We start from the raw sequence: 13,994 nt of genomic DNA on the forward strand, positions 1-13,994 counted from the left end.
AAACAAATTCTTCAGTTTGACAATACTGCTACTGTTCCTTTTATTGCAGTTGTTTATATCTCTCTTGGTATAAGCACATTACATTAATGCTCCATGTCATCGCCTCTGTTGTAATTTACTCCTGGGGGGAACTCTGTGCCACTGCGCATGTGCAGAATTTATGTTCCCCACAGAAAAATGACTGACAGGGAAGCCACAAAAACGATCATGCAACCCTCCCCAGCAGTATGTTTCAGGTGCCCAGGGCAGCCAGCAGAGAGGTAAATCACTGTGGGGCGAGAGCAGGACTGGGGAAGACCCAGCTGGTGGCTTCTACCCTGTGCCGGGCTCAGCTGCTAGTCCTGGCTGGGCGGGGGAGAATGGGACTTCCTCTTCCCTTGCATGGCATCCAGGGCCAGGTCAGACCCATCCCCAGATTTCTCCCCTGGCTGTAGGAAGCTCTGCAAACTCCCCCCTTCCCCCAGCGCTTCCTGCACCCATCACTCCTCAGCTGCAGGGGGAGGGATCACTGTACAGAGAGCTGCTCCTGCATCCATCCAACCCCTGGCATCCAGACCCTCCTGCTGAGCCTCAACCACCCCACACCCAGAACCTCCCCTCCCCCGGACCACCCTGACGAGCCACCCGGATCCCCACCCTACTGAGCCCCAGCCAGCCGCACCTGGATCCCAACCTCAATGAGCCCCACTCTCCCAGCATCTGGCTCCCTTCACTGAGCCCCCCCATAGTCTATGAGCTCTATCCCCCCCACACTTAGACCCCTGTTGCTGAGCCCCAACCACCTTCACCTGGACCCCCCCTGCAGAGTCCCATTACTGTTGCACCCAGAACCCCCGAAACCCGTGTGTATCCAGATCCCCCATTGAGCCACCCGCACGCCGATTGCCCCACACACAACCAATTCCCCCCCACACTAAGCCTCTCAACACCTGGATCCTGCCTTGCTGAGCCACTACTGCCCACACCTGGTGCACCTGACATGGAAGGGCAGAGCTCTGGGATGTTTCTGGGGCAGGCCCGGTCCTTGTGCTGTGTCAGGGTTGGGTGCAGCCTTACCACTGAGTCCATGTTCTGGGAGGGGGAGGGAGAGCTGCACAGTGATCTCCCATCTCTGTGCAGCCAGTGGCCTGTGCTCCCCAATGCCATGCTGGAGCCTCCATATTTATTTGACAAATAAAATTTTCTGAATTTTGCAGAATTTTAAAACGTACACAGATTTTTTTTTGGGGGGGGGGGGGCACAGAATGCCCTCAGGAGTATGTAATTAGCTTATTCACAGGAAAAAGCCATCCTAGGCAAATTAAGGCACAGCTTATTTCTTTCTAGATTTAACTGCTCATTGTTTATCAGTCTCTGCAAGTTATTTCAAGACACTCCCTTGACTTGTTTTCTTGTGACCTGGGGAGTAGAGAGTTGGGTGTATTTCAAGTAATTGGGGCATATAAAATGAGATACTTAGCTGTAAACTGAAATTTGTTTAACTATCCCAATTAAATAAGTATCTTTTCATACTACCTTTCATTCCAGAGTGAACTATGTACTACACACAGGGATTGCTTTAGCTACATGGCCCACCAGTTTAGGACAGGACATAAAGAATGCATATTCAATTGATACTTTAGGGGGAAGTGATGTAATTGGCAAATAACTGAATTTGAATTATACCAGAATACCTAGGTTAATGAAAAGTCCCTTGGGTTCTTTAATGACTCTCAAATGATTACATACTATATCTCATCTGACAGAAATCACCTCCCAACAACCAGCTGGGGCATTAGTTCACACAGAAATGTGCTGCTTATTGAATCAGTAACACAACCTGTTGCAACATCCAGACAGTCTTCCAGTCTCAGTCAAATATTGAACACTTCAACCAGTTTAGCCTGTGAGAGCAAGCGCAGCCCACTGTGATATGGTTGCATTAAAACAGCAGCTTGTACCATTCACTTCTTTCTGTATTGGCATATTCAATTTTGAATCTTAGTAGTGACCATAGATGATCTGGTGGTCCCTTCTAGCCTTAAATTCTATGACCCTATGCATACATATCTATAGCTTGAATTGAAATTACTGCCAGACTTACCAGTTTCTTTTTCAGTTTGCAGTTCTCCTTATATACCAGTATGACGGCCCGCTTAAAAACTGAAAAGGAAAAACAAGAGGCCTCTGATTGTAGGTCTAGTATTCAACAAAACAGACATGATGGCTGTACTGACTATTTACAGTTCTTTCTAGTTATCCACAATCTATGGGGTACTTGTTGACCCTAAACACCCACACAAAATTCCCATAGCAACTGCTTAAACTGTGTGATACAAGTCTGCCTCTGTCACAAAACTACTTCCGTAAAAGAATTAGGGATGAGCAATACTGTTTGAAAGCCTATCTCCCTATATCAAGATTACAGAAATTGGCCTTTAATAAATGCAGAGTACAAATTGGAAACGTGATTGTGAAGAAGCAACATGCCAGCAACTTCCCTTGAGGGGTAGGAAAGTGTTGCAGAAAAAAAAAAAGAGGCCCATTAGAGATGATGTCAAATCTGTTCTTTGATGCAGTTCAGTATTTCCTTCGGTGTATGACAGACTTCAGAGCTCTCCAAATTTCTGATTAGCTCTCTAAGGTATTACCATCATATCTGAGTGCCTCACACTCTTTCATGTATCTATCCTCACAATGCCCCAGTGAGGTAGGGAAGTGCTATTATCGCCATTTTACAGATGGAGAACTGGACACTCAGTGAGCTGCCTATGGTCACTAGGAAATGTCTGGCCCAACATGTTCAGTATAAATGAATCACTGATTAACACAGTTGGATTTATCTGTGAGCAAAGAGATGGTGCCTCCTCATGCATGCACTTCAATTTCAAACAAAAATGCCCACTTACCCTAAAGGCTACCCACAACTGGCGTGTTAAGCATTATGTTTTTAGCCCACCCTCAATTCCTACATAAATCGGCTGTGTCTAAACTAGTTGAAGTTCAAGGTCTCTGTTATTCATTCATTTAGCTGATGACTAACTCAAACCCTCAAAGTTATTCACAATCTTCAGTTACCCACTTAGGTGTATGCCAAATAGTGGCAATGTTTGCAGAGATGAGCTAGGTCTTTGGTGATAGTAGAGTAGGCAGAAGGAAAAGCCATCACAGAGAAGTTACTGCGTGTGCTACTAATCTCAGGTATCTAGACCTCTATCATCTACATCTCAATAACATTTCCAGGAAATATTGTGTCTGTCCTCCACATCCAGGACCACCCCAACCATTACATGGCTATAGCAGGGCTTACGTTTTATAGTTAGTCTTCATTAGTACAATGGCAGTTGTCATATTTTACTAGCTAGAAGATGTACTCAATATCTTTAGGGTTTTCTCTTAATAGAACACTAACCAAACACTGTAAGTTCAAGGTCTTTTCTTGCTTTGCCCAGTGATGGGAAAGGATTCAACCAGGAAACAGTAGAGTGCATCAGAAGTTCTCCCATTGAAAGTTCTGTGACCTGTATTAGGTTATAAAAAAATAAGTGCAATTAATGTCTTGATTAACAATCAACCACAAATGTTAATGAGTGCAGGCTGATAAATAAAAAGTATGCCTATATATATATTGCACTGAGCCATGGTTGTGTAAATAGCAATATATTTTAAAAAAATACTGTCCATAAAAATAATATCACACAAGTTATGGAAGCTGGGTGATTTGCCTCTTAGAGCTTATTTTTGCTACTAACACTTAAGCTGAAGAACGTTATGTCTGACTTGAAGTTCTGCCACTGAGATACAGCCAAGTGTGACATTCCTTTATCATCCCTTTCATTTCTATAAACTAATCAATGTATAAGATCCTTTCACTGACTGAATTAGGACATGACTGGTTCTCTTAGGCTTTTCTTTCTTTTGAGCAGTTCTTTCTCTCTTCCAGAACAGAAACAATTTGGCTCCTTTACCAGGATGAAACTTAAAACAATGAAATCAGTAGCTGTCGCACCTTTAAGGATCAAGCTAAATGGTTGATTCACTTATACATCATTGTCCACAAATGGCTAAATCTAGTGAGCTTGCTGGCCCAGTTCTGGGAGACACTAGAGAACAAGATCCATTATGCTTTCACTAGTTTTCTTTTTAAATATTCTAATAAAATAACCAATTTGATTAGAGGGGTGATAAATACACTTTTTATATGGATGCACATTCATGTCTAGAGCTCAGATCAGAGCAAATAATTTTGAGATATTGGTAACAAAAAAGCCCTTCCTGGATGCTAAGGGTCTCTCGCACCAGAGAACACATTACAAATATTAATAGACAAAAATAGCCACTTCCACAGCTGGTGTATATTGGGGCTACTCAACTGAAGTCAGCAGAACTATGGCAGTTCATACTAGCAGATGCGCTGGGCCATAATACCAACTAATGTTTTTTTGCACTGATAAACAGCCATGTATGTATCAGCACTAGATGAATTCAGAATGATGGTAGAAATAGGCATTATAAATGAATCCTGCTAGAATCCTTTTGATGAAAAAAGATTCCATTTTCTGAAATCTAAGCACTCATGCATAAAATTTGGCCTTGGGACATGTATAATGTACAGCAGTGGTTCTCAGCCGGAGGTACATGTACCCCTGGGGGGACACAGAAGTACTTCCAGGGGGTACATCAACTCATCTATTTGCCTAGTTTTACAACAGGCTACATAAAAAGCACTAGTGAAGTCAGTACAAACTAAAATTTCATACAATCAGTTGGTTATCCTGCTCTATATACTGTACACTGAAATAGAAGTACAATATTTATATAGCAATTGATTTATTTTATAGTTATATGGTAAAAATGAGAAGTAAGCAATTTTTCAGTACTAGTGTGCTGTGACACTGTGTGGTTTTATGCCTGATTTTGTAAGCAAGCAGTTTTTAAGTGAGGTGAAACTTGGGGGTACGCAAGACAAGTAAGGCTCCTGAAAGAGGCACAGAAGTCTGGAAAGGTTGAGAGCCACCGATTTTCATTGTTTTCTTGCTGTGAGTTACAGTGGCTGTCTGCTCCCATCTGCCCTTCATGGCAGACCAAGAAAAGGTTCTGGCAGCAGTTTGTGTAAACATGACAGTACCTGCTGAGTTCTTACCTATATGAACAGTTTATTCGCAGCATGGGGTGTAAATCTACCTTGCACTTGCCTGCTGTGCACAAAGTATCTGTGTGGTCCCTATTGATGTGCACTAAAAGTTCCCCAGTGAACTTTGAAATGAGAAATTTTAGTGCACATCAGTCGAGTCCACAAGGACACTGAGTGCCATAGGGTGTTGTGAGGTAGATTTACATCCCAACTTGCCATGCACTGTTTGTATAGACAAGCTCTTTGAGAAGGAAATTTGATGGGAGAGACACAAAACAGCACTCTGAACTCACAATTAAGATCCCCTTCATGACTCCAATAAGAGTTAAGTAGATACAGTATCATACAGGACTTCATCTGAAGTGTGAATAATACACGTTCCACTCGTGCTCTTACCTCCTTCTCTGTTCCACTCTGATCTGCAACCAGTTGGTCAAACACGGTACCATAGTCCTCATATATCTTCTGCATCTCATTGATGTGACTGGCTACTTTTTCCATTGCCTTCAGCGCCTCTGAAGTTTTCAAACAAATCCACCATTTAACAAACAAATAATTCAGTTTCATTTTATAAATGCATGTTTTTTTTTTTTTATTAAAGCCCAGGAGAGATTTTTATTCAGGGTCGAAATTATTCAAGGTCCCAAGTCACAATGGTCTCTGACCAACAATAATGATGACTAGATAAGACTTTACTTAGTCATAGTAAATACGGGCTCCACACTTGCGGATTAGCATATTCAAAGAGCTTCTTAGCTGGTGTTTTAAGTACCTCAAAATACTGAAATAAATATTTTAGTAAAAAAGCTACCGAGTATATAAAACTTCAGCCTGATGGCATGGTAGTAAATATAGCTGTGGTTGTGGCACCATTAGCACAACCAAGAATCAATGAATAAGGCCATTAGGAGCTTCAGGTGTGACTACAGCCACACTAAAATAAGCTGTTTGCATGAGTTTTACTGTAAAAAGGGGAGTCTGGCTCAGCACAGGAAGACTTGAGGAAATATGGTAGCCAACCACACAGGCTCCTTGCGTTTTGTATCTTGGGGAAACATTTGTGAGGTTAAATTCTATAGACCAGCTTTTTAAAAAAAAATTACTACAAGAAAGGCGTTGAATTTCAGCTGGATTTTGTAGTAATTTATAAATGGGTCAGAAGAGATGAGGTTCGCTTGCCCACACCCTGCCAACTATTAACTGAACATTCCTTTCATATTTTGGTGTCAAGTTTATTCCACAAGCAACTCATCTCAAGATTGTTTTTGATGCAGAAAAGCTATTTTCTTTTTTAAGAGTTTCCCCAGCTCTTGGGGTTTATAGCATAGTTGCACTTTTGACTTTAAGTGATCAGGGTTGCTGATACCTGTATTAACTTGGCATCTATTCTGAATCCTCCACAAGAACAAACAGTAAAGGTTCTATCCAGCTCTATTTGACATCAAAGGAGTTTTGCCATTGGCACCAGATGAACTAGTATCTGGCCATACCTGATAAGCCTGTTGCTTCGATGTTAGCCTCACCTTTCTCACTTACAATAGATTTTTGCTCAGTCTGTATGTTGTGAAAATGAAAAAAATTAACCCATAAAATATTTCCTCAAAAGCCTGATCCCTCAGATGCTGAGTGCTTTCAGGTTCTATTGAAGTAATTTAAAATCCAAATATAGGATCAAATGGGAGTTTTGTTTGTGTGAGAGTTGGAGGACTAGGTGCTAGAAAATAATCAACCCTACTTCCTTTTCTATTGTGCTTAAACAGATGGTCTTTCCCTTTCTAAATGGGCAGATTGCAAACCTCTGAAGTCACAAATCCATCTCTACTAAAATGAGAGTTACAGGCAATTTTCTCATTGATTTGGCTGAGTTTTTTAACATGTTTTGACAGTGAAGAACAACCACAAGATGGAGCTTTCTTCACCGTTTCCTAGCTCAAAAAAAAAGCGAGCACATGGAGCTGTCTCGACTGTGTTCCAAGAATAATACAGAGTGGAAAGCTTGGTCCCAACCATCATGGCAGCTCTTGGTCATACCCATTTTTCCAAAGACATCCACACTCTCCAGCACCTAATAGGATTTTCCTGGAAACAACGGAAAGCAGCTTGCTCTTAATCACTTTTTTTTTTAAAGGAGAGAAAGGAAAGTAAGTATGATTCTCTCTAGGATTTGAGAAAACTTTCCAATAACACAGAAATTCTGCTGGTTTGCAACAGTTGCGCAATTTTAATAAGGCCTGAAACTCCCTTTCGTCTCCATAGAAGAATGAAAATCGATACCTGTCAGATGATAATGCTCCTCACTCTCATTATCTGTCAGGGACACCAGCTCCTTCAGGAGCAAGGGGTACTTTAGCACTCTCTGGACAGGCTTGATGAGATACGACTCCAGCGTAGAAGAATGCTGTTTCGTGGGGTTCCGTGCATCCAGAAAGGCCTTAAAAGCTTTATCTGTTTTGGCTAAATGTAGAAAGGGAAGCTGGTCAGTTCAATGGGGAAGTCGTAGAAGCTAATTTGAGAACAGACGAACACAATGCTTCCATTTTTTTAAAAAAGACACTTTTCATATGTATTTCAAACACTGCTTAATGCAGAAAATGAATAATTAATGGTGAGTTTTAATAGCATAATAATTACAAATAACACGTTACAGAACTGACAGTTGCTGAGTGAGCATCTCATGTCCATAAATCTCTCAATGTACTGTAAACTTGGTCTGCTCCAAAGCAACCAAACACCAAGATCTCGGTGTGAAAGAACTAATTTATCACTTCCATCTCAGCCTACACTTAGTTCTCTGCAGCTTTGACTGACACAAACCCTCATATGTTGCACACACACACATACACCCCAAAATAGATCTAAAAGCTGCTGGTTTTTTAAGCGTGAAATGAATCTGTAGATAGCACAGCCTTATGGAAAGAGCTTCTGTTGCTATTCAAGCTACCCTGGAGGTGTTACAAAAGTAAACTTCTTCTATTATTGCCTCAGATCATGATTACATTTCAGCACAAGGACAGATCACAGATATTCACATAAAAAGACCTCCCACTTCTCCTTTTTTAATATTAGAATTCTCCTGGGGCACAAGACTCAAATTGCTAAAACTAGTTATAGTGATTTATTTGAAGATAAAGTCATACAGATGAATTATATCAATCAAGAAAATGAATTACCTCGCTCAAGGACTTTCTGAACTTTTATGTGGTTTGCACAGAATCCACTGTACAGTTTGAAGTGGTCAGCATAATACAGGAAAGAACCTCCGAGTGAAAACAACAGTTTCTGAAACCAAGATAATCAACATATTTATTTATTTCATTATTAAAATCTTAATTAAGGCTCTGCAATGATTTAGCTAGTTTATATTGTGGCCCCGTTTTCAAGCTAGGGCAGCATCTGTTCTGATCCATGCTGGCAAGGATATATTCTCTACATAGAACCATAAACCTAATTTAACAACTGAAATCACTGCATACCAGAACATTAAAGTGTGGCTCCACTCTGAAAAGCCAGATAGTCTTGTTAGATTCTGTATTTGTTTTGTTTCAAAGGCTTTCCTATAAATGTGCTCAGTTTACAACTGGAAAATGTGGTTGAAATGCATTTCTCCAAAGGGTAGGTGTTTGAAAAGCAAGTGTACCCTCTCCGACGTATGGCTTTATAGGTGAGAGGGTTCTAGTAGGATATGGAGCCTTTTGGCTTTAGGTTATAAATTCAAATCCAATCAGGTCTGTAGGTAAAATTTGTTCCCATTTGACAATTGTTCAGTGGCCTACAGTACACGATTGAACGGTTTCAGCCAGTTCCCTGTGGACATCACCAAAACAACCACTTCATCTTGCAGTCAGTCTGAGCCTCAACTGGCAGCCAGCCTCAGCCATGAGAGCAAGCACTGCAAGGGTCTGGGCAATGACTCTCCCCTCACTCATCCCTCCAGGTCTGGATTAAAGGTGCATCAGGGGACCGGTGTTGTTCATGATAGAGAACTTCAGTCTCCAGTGCTGTCAAAATGACATGTTTCATGAGCATTGAATTCACTTTTTAAAAAGGAAAAACCAAGGACTTTTTTTTTTTTAAAAGAGCTTTCCCTATTTATTGTGTATCTTTGGGAAATAAGCTAATGAAATGCATACAAGGTAAAGATTAATACTGTAATTATCTGCCTTCTTAGTGCCACTTCATAGAGCAATCCAAGAAAAAAAAACCAACCCAGTAGTTATAATAAAATTCTAGTGTTTCTCCATTACTCATTACATCTCCATACCTCCTGTCTTCTACACAAAGGAAATCACAGCTAGCGTGAGCCTGAGTGTCAATTTAAAAGTGTGAAGAGACAGTTTTCCGGCACATATAAAAATAATTCCCTGTACTCCTCCACTCTCCCTGCCCCAAGTATGTGTGGGTCAGCTACACCAATTACTTCATCTTTGATTCCTTTCTCTGCCAACGGCGTCATGTTGTGGCACGAGTCTGCAAAAATAAATCTGTTTTGATGTGTCTGCTGCTTAACAACAGCACATTTTATAAATGGAACTTCACACAGACACAATGGGATTCCATTCCTGAACTTGCATATGCAAACACATGCAATCATTTGCTCTTCAAAAACCCTGTTTATCCCATTGGAAAGGTAGCGGGAAGTTTACTTTACACTGACAATATTGCTTCTTATACAAGTATTAATAACTAGTCATGCTGTTGTATAGCTTGTGACTGACGCAAACCCTTACAAATACCATGTGATGGAGCTTGTGGTGTTGGGAAGAATATGGGCAACTGTATGGTTGAAAAGAAAGTAATGGCTGATACAAGAAGAAGGTATAAAAAAAAATCTGATGATTTTCAAGCCTGTTAACATCTTTTCTGAAAGGTGGTAATTCCTGGGGGCCTTTGTGTTTCCTTTTTTGGATGAAGGTAAGATTGGGAAGGACTGTGAGTCCCGGGGACTACCAGGGCAGGAGAGATCTTATTAGAAAACAATCCATAGAATGACAGAGTAAAAAAGTAGGAGCCATTAAAAGAGGGGGGGGAAGGGGACAAACCAAAAAAAGTTAGCAACAAATTTTAAAAAATAGTCTTTTTAACCCGTTTCTTTAGTAGAACTCAATGCATATCTGGGAGACACAGCAGAACTGTCCCCTAGTTCCATAACACAACAGTCATGGGATAGGAGCCCACCTCTCGTGGGTGGTGAGCGAGTGGTGCTAGTAAGGCACGTGAAGAACCATACAGTGGGCCATATTCTGCCTTCACTTACACTCCATGGGCCCTGGATGTGAGAGAACTCCCACAGGCTACAGTTGGGGTTATTTGTATCATGTAGCAGGTGAATTAGGCACCATCACTTCAATGGATTACATGGGACATAATGCAGGGCAGAATTTGGCCAAGTGATAATGACCTTGCTATAAGAGAACACAGCACCTTGAAGCATTGTGCATTTATAGAATACTGAACATCTAAATCAGTACTTGTTTTCAATGGCACATTTTTCCATGGTACCCAGAGAAGAACTAAAATGCAAAGTTAGCCTTTATTTTTCATTTCTGAATTCAGGCAATGTTAAATATGTATTTGCAATAAATAGCAAAGCTTTTTAAACATAAAAAACAGCTACATGGAGAGAAAGAGAAGGAGAGAAAGAATAAACCTAAATATCAGAACTCTGCACAAACCTCTAACACATTACAATGAGTTAAAAGACCACATATTTACCCGAAACTGGGATGGGGTTTCCAATGTGTTAAAATCTGAGGAGGAAGAAATTCCATCTTCCAGGGTCTCCAAAAACACCTTCTGGAAATTCAGCATTTCTGGCAGACTGCCAAACAATGACTCCATCTGTGTGAAAATCAGACATGAAGTTTCTAACGTTACTGGATGCCATGAGGAGACAATCCACTAAAGAGGAGCTATAAACAAAGGGATGCCACAGGTCAATGATTTTTTGTTTTCTTAATAGTGTTGGCAATGACTCCACAAAGAAAAAGTGGCTACAAGATACCAAAGTATTTTTTAGAAATGTTTTAGTCAGGAGAACAATTACCATTACAAAAGATGTAACTAATGTGCTAAATAGAAAAACACAATAGTATATGCTTTGTTATGTTCATTGTTTGCTTTCTCTGTCATGTTCTCAGCAATGGAAAAGCCCAAGTGTCAAGTGATTTTACACAGAATAAAAAAGAATGAAGAAAACATCTTTTTTAACCATTGCCTCACCTCATCTTGGGTAAGGAAGGTCTCATTTTGAAGGGGTTCCAAGTATAACTCAAAAAGGCAACTCAAATCCTGCAAGAAATAAAGAATTTGCTCAGCTTTATATAACAATTCAAAACTGTGCTGCATTTGAGATCTGTGTATAAAAATCATGTTCAGGAAGAAAACTGAGAAACAATTCACTTTTTTGCAACACTAAAAACTATTTTTTAATTTAGACACATGCTAATCTGAACCTAACACTGAAGCTTTATCAGTTTTATAGCCCCAAACTGGACAGTGTAACAAAGAAATGTTGTTTTAGTGCACAGAGGTATAAAAATATTACAGAAGGTGATTTTATGAAGAACACAAATATTGAAATACATGAACAACATCAAGGTTCATAAGCATACAGGTTGGGTGAACAGCAGCAAGTCCGTTAAACACTAATATTAACAATCAAAATGATGTGTAGTGTTTTTAAATCTTATTACACATTAAAGTGCTTTGTTATATTTTTAGGGCAACATGATTAAGGGCTTTTCCAGTCATTTCTTCACAGACTTGAAGCTACTCTGGAAGACTTACTATGTCACATCAAAGTGCGTGGCTGCCTCGTGGGTCTACGAGGCAGGGCTTTGTGACCCTGAAAAAGAAGTGGCAGAATTTCTTACAGAGAGGGCAGAATGTGTGTCTTCTTGAGAGCCCTGCACCAAAATGTTATGACTTGCCTGATCTGGGATGTTTGACAGCTATTACAACACACCTCAATGACTTCCATATTAAACCACAAGATAAAAAGCACCTGAATTGTCATCCTTAAGCTATTTGCATTTTGGGGGATCAAGATGAAACTATCTGATTACCAAATGCCTGCACATAAGTGGATGCATCCAAATATCTGAGGGCAAAGTCTGAGCATTGATTAAAGTGGTCCCTATATAAGAAAGAGCAGTTGGACTTCTTCCGGGATCCATTTTATGTAGATATACCTAGTTTGCTCGAGGAAGAATAGCTGGAGATAATTGAGATTTTTAATGTAAATACATTTGGAACCTTCCCTCCTAGACCCCCACATGCATGTTGATTCGAGAAAATACCTGTACTTAATAGCATATATTTTGAGATCAAGTGTTAGGTTGGCAGTACTGCGGATTGTGAACAGGCTTCTTCCTTGATGAAGGTCAACAAATCCAAGCTTCACACAAGACTTTCAATTAAAGTTACTGGTTTTGGCATCCAGACTTAATTAGCTTGGGTTTAGTCAAAGAAGGGCCATGCATTCAAAAAAAGTATGGCCTTATTTACTAATTAAACAAATTAATATTACTAGAAACAGCTGAAATTGTACATTATGTGTTTTAGTCTCCCTGGCTGCTGACTAAAAAATAATCATGCACTAACCAGTGCATTAGTTTCCATGGTAAAAGACATTCTTCATAACCAGAAGAGCCAATCTTTAAAAATATATGAAAGCTTAAATTCTGGAGAAGTATGGAAAAATCCACTGGATGACCTGACAGGACGATCCGAATCCTCAGATCTTGCAGATGCCCTCTGCCCATGAATTTCCACTCCTCTGTATGTAGGAATACATCTCAAATTGCCCAGGGAGCTGAAATCTTAGGGCCCAATCCTGCAGCCTTTACTCACAAAAGTAAGTCCATTGAAGGTGATGTGAATGCTCAGGTGAGTAAGCTCAGGCCCTTTTAGTGGTCAGCTTATACACCTAAAAGCCTGAAAATGTACAAGTATAGTATGCAAACCATTGTAGAGCTCAACAGGAAGAATATAGAAAAAACCCTCCTGTTTAGCTATTACCTTGACATATGATTTCTCAGTGTCCATAAGTTCTTGGATGACCTTTCTCAACCTATCTGCATCAGACAGGGCTCGTACCAGTGGTCGCAGGGGTAGATCTTGGCTGTCCTTTTGTCCTTCCATGCCGTTTGCCTGGACTTCAGGAAAATTCTGACACAATGTAGTGATTTGTTCGGTGCTCTGTTGGATTAAAAGAAGTAGGCACATTTGAAAACATATGACACAAAATGTAGGTGCAGCCTTTTTAGAACTTCCTATAAGGAAAGGGGATTCACAGATTCATGTTTGCTCCTATTCTATTCACTGGACCATATCATGCCATTGATTTTTTTAAGCATAACTCCCTATTGCTTTGAAGGTATAATACAGCATAAAGGAAAACACTCCGTGGCATAATGTCGTCCTTTACAAGAAATATTGCTTCACAGATCAAAACTGTAAAATTTGCAATTTTCTAGTGACCTGATCCAGCATTTTTTGTATTGATTTCCATGGATGTTTGAAGTGTGCAAGAAATACAAGATCATGCTCAATCTGCAACATCTGTGTTGATACTAAGTATTGTCTGAAGTTACTTTCTGTATGATCTATTTCTCCTCTCTTTTGCCACATTCACTCCAGAGGGATAGGAAGGAACAGAAAATAAAATGTTCTTTACCTTTCTTTTTACTAGCAAAACATAGTTTTTATTTATCATCTGCTTCAGATTATTGACTTTCAATAAGACTTGAGCTTTAGTGTCAAAGTCACTTTTGAAAATGGGGCTTAGGAACCTAAATCACTTAGGGATGTTTGAAAATTGTAACCATAGTAAAAAAGGAGATAAAAACAGTTTTTCAGGCAGCATGAGAGGTGGAGATGA

The 13,994-nt window shown here is 40.0% G+C and overlaps 1 protein-coding gene across 7 annotated transcripts in view; it reads right to left on the minus strand.

Annotated features, from left to right (window-relative positions):
* Nucleotides 1–13,994, minus strand: part of TIAM2 (TIAM Rac1 associated GEF 2) — a 227,462-nt gene that overhangs the window by 9,962 nt on the left and 203,506 nt on the right. For all 7 annotated transcript variants that reach the window (XM_034765344.1, XM_034765342.1, XM_034765345.1 and 4 more), the window contains 8 exons: nucleotides 13,133–13,312; nucleotides 11,333–11,401; nucleotides 10,826–10,951; nucleotides 8,284–8,392; nucleotides 7,388–7,567; nucleotides 5,510–5,628; nucleotides 3,392–3,500; nucleotides 2,084–2,142 (listed from right to left, as the gene is read on the minus strand). In XM_034765344.1, coding sequence (XP_034621235.1) covers nucleotides 2,084–2,142; nucleotides 3,392–3,500; nucleotides 5,510–5,628; nucleotides 7,388–7,567; nucleotides 8,284–8,392; nucleotides 10,826–10,951; nucleotides 11,333–11,401; nucleotides 13,133–13,312 — 951 coding nt within the window. The remainder of the gene's footprint in view (nucleotides 1–2,083; nucleotides 2,143–3,391; nucleotides 3,501–5,509; nucleotides 5,629–7,387; nucleotides 7,568–8,283; nucleotides 8,393–10,825; nucleotides 10,952–11,332; nucleotides 11,402–13,132; nucleotides 13,313–13,994) is intronic.

This window comes from Trachemys scripta, chromosome 3, assembly GCF_013100865.1.
Source record: "Trachemys scripta elegans isolate TJP31775 chromosome 3, CAS_Tse_1.0, whole genome shotgun sequence".
NCBI lineage: Eukaryota > Metazoa > Chordata > Testudines > Emydidae > Trachemys > Trachemys scripta.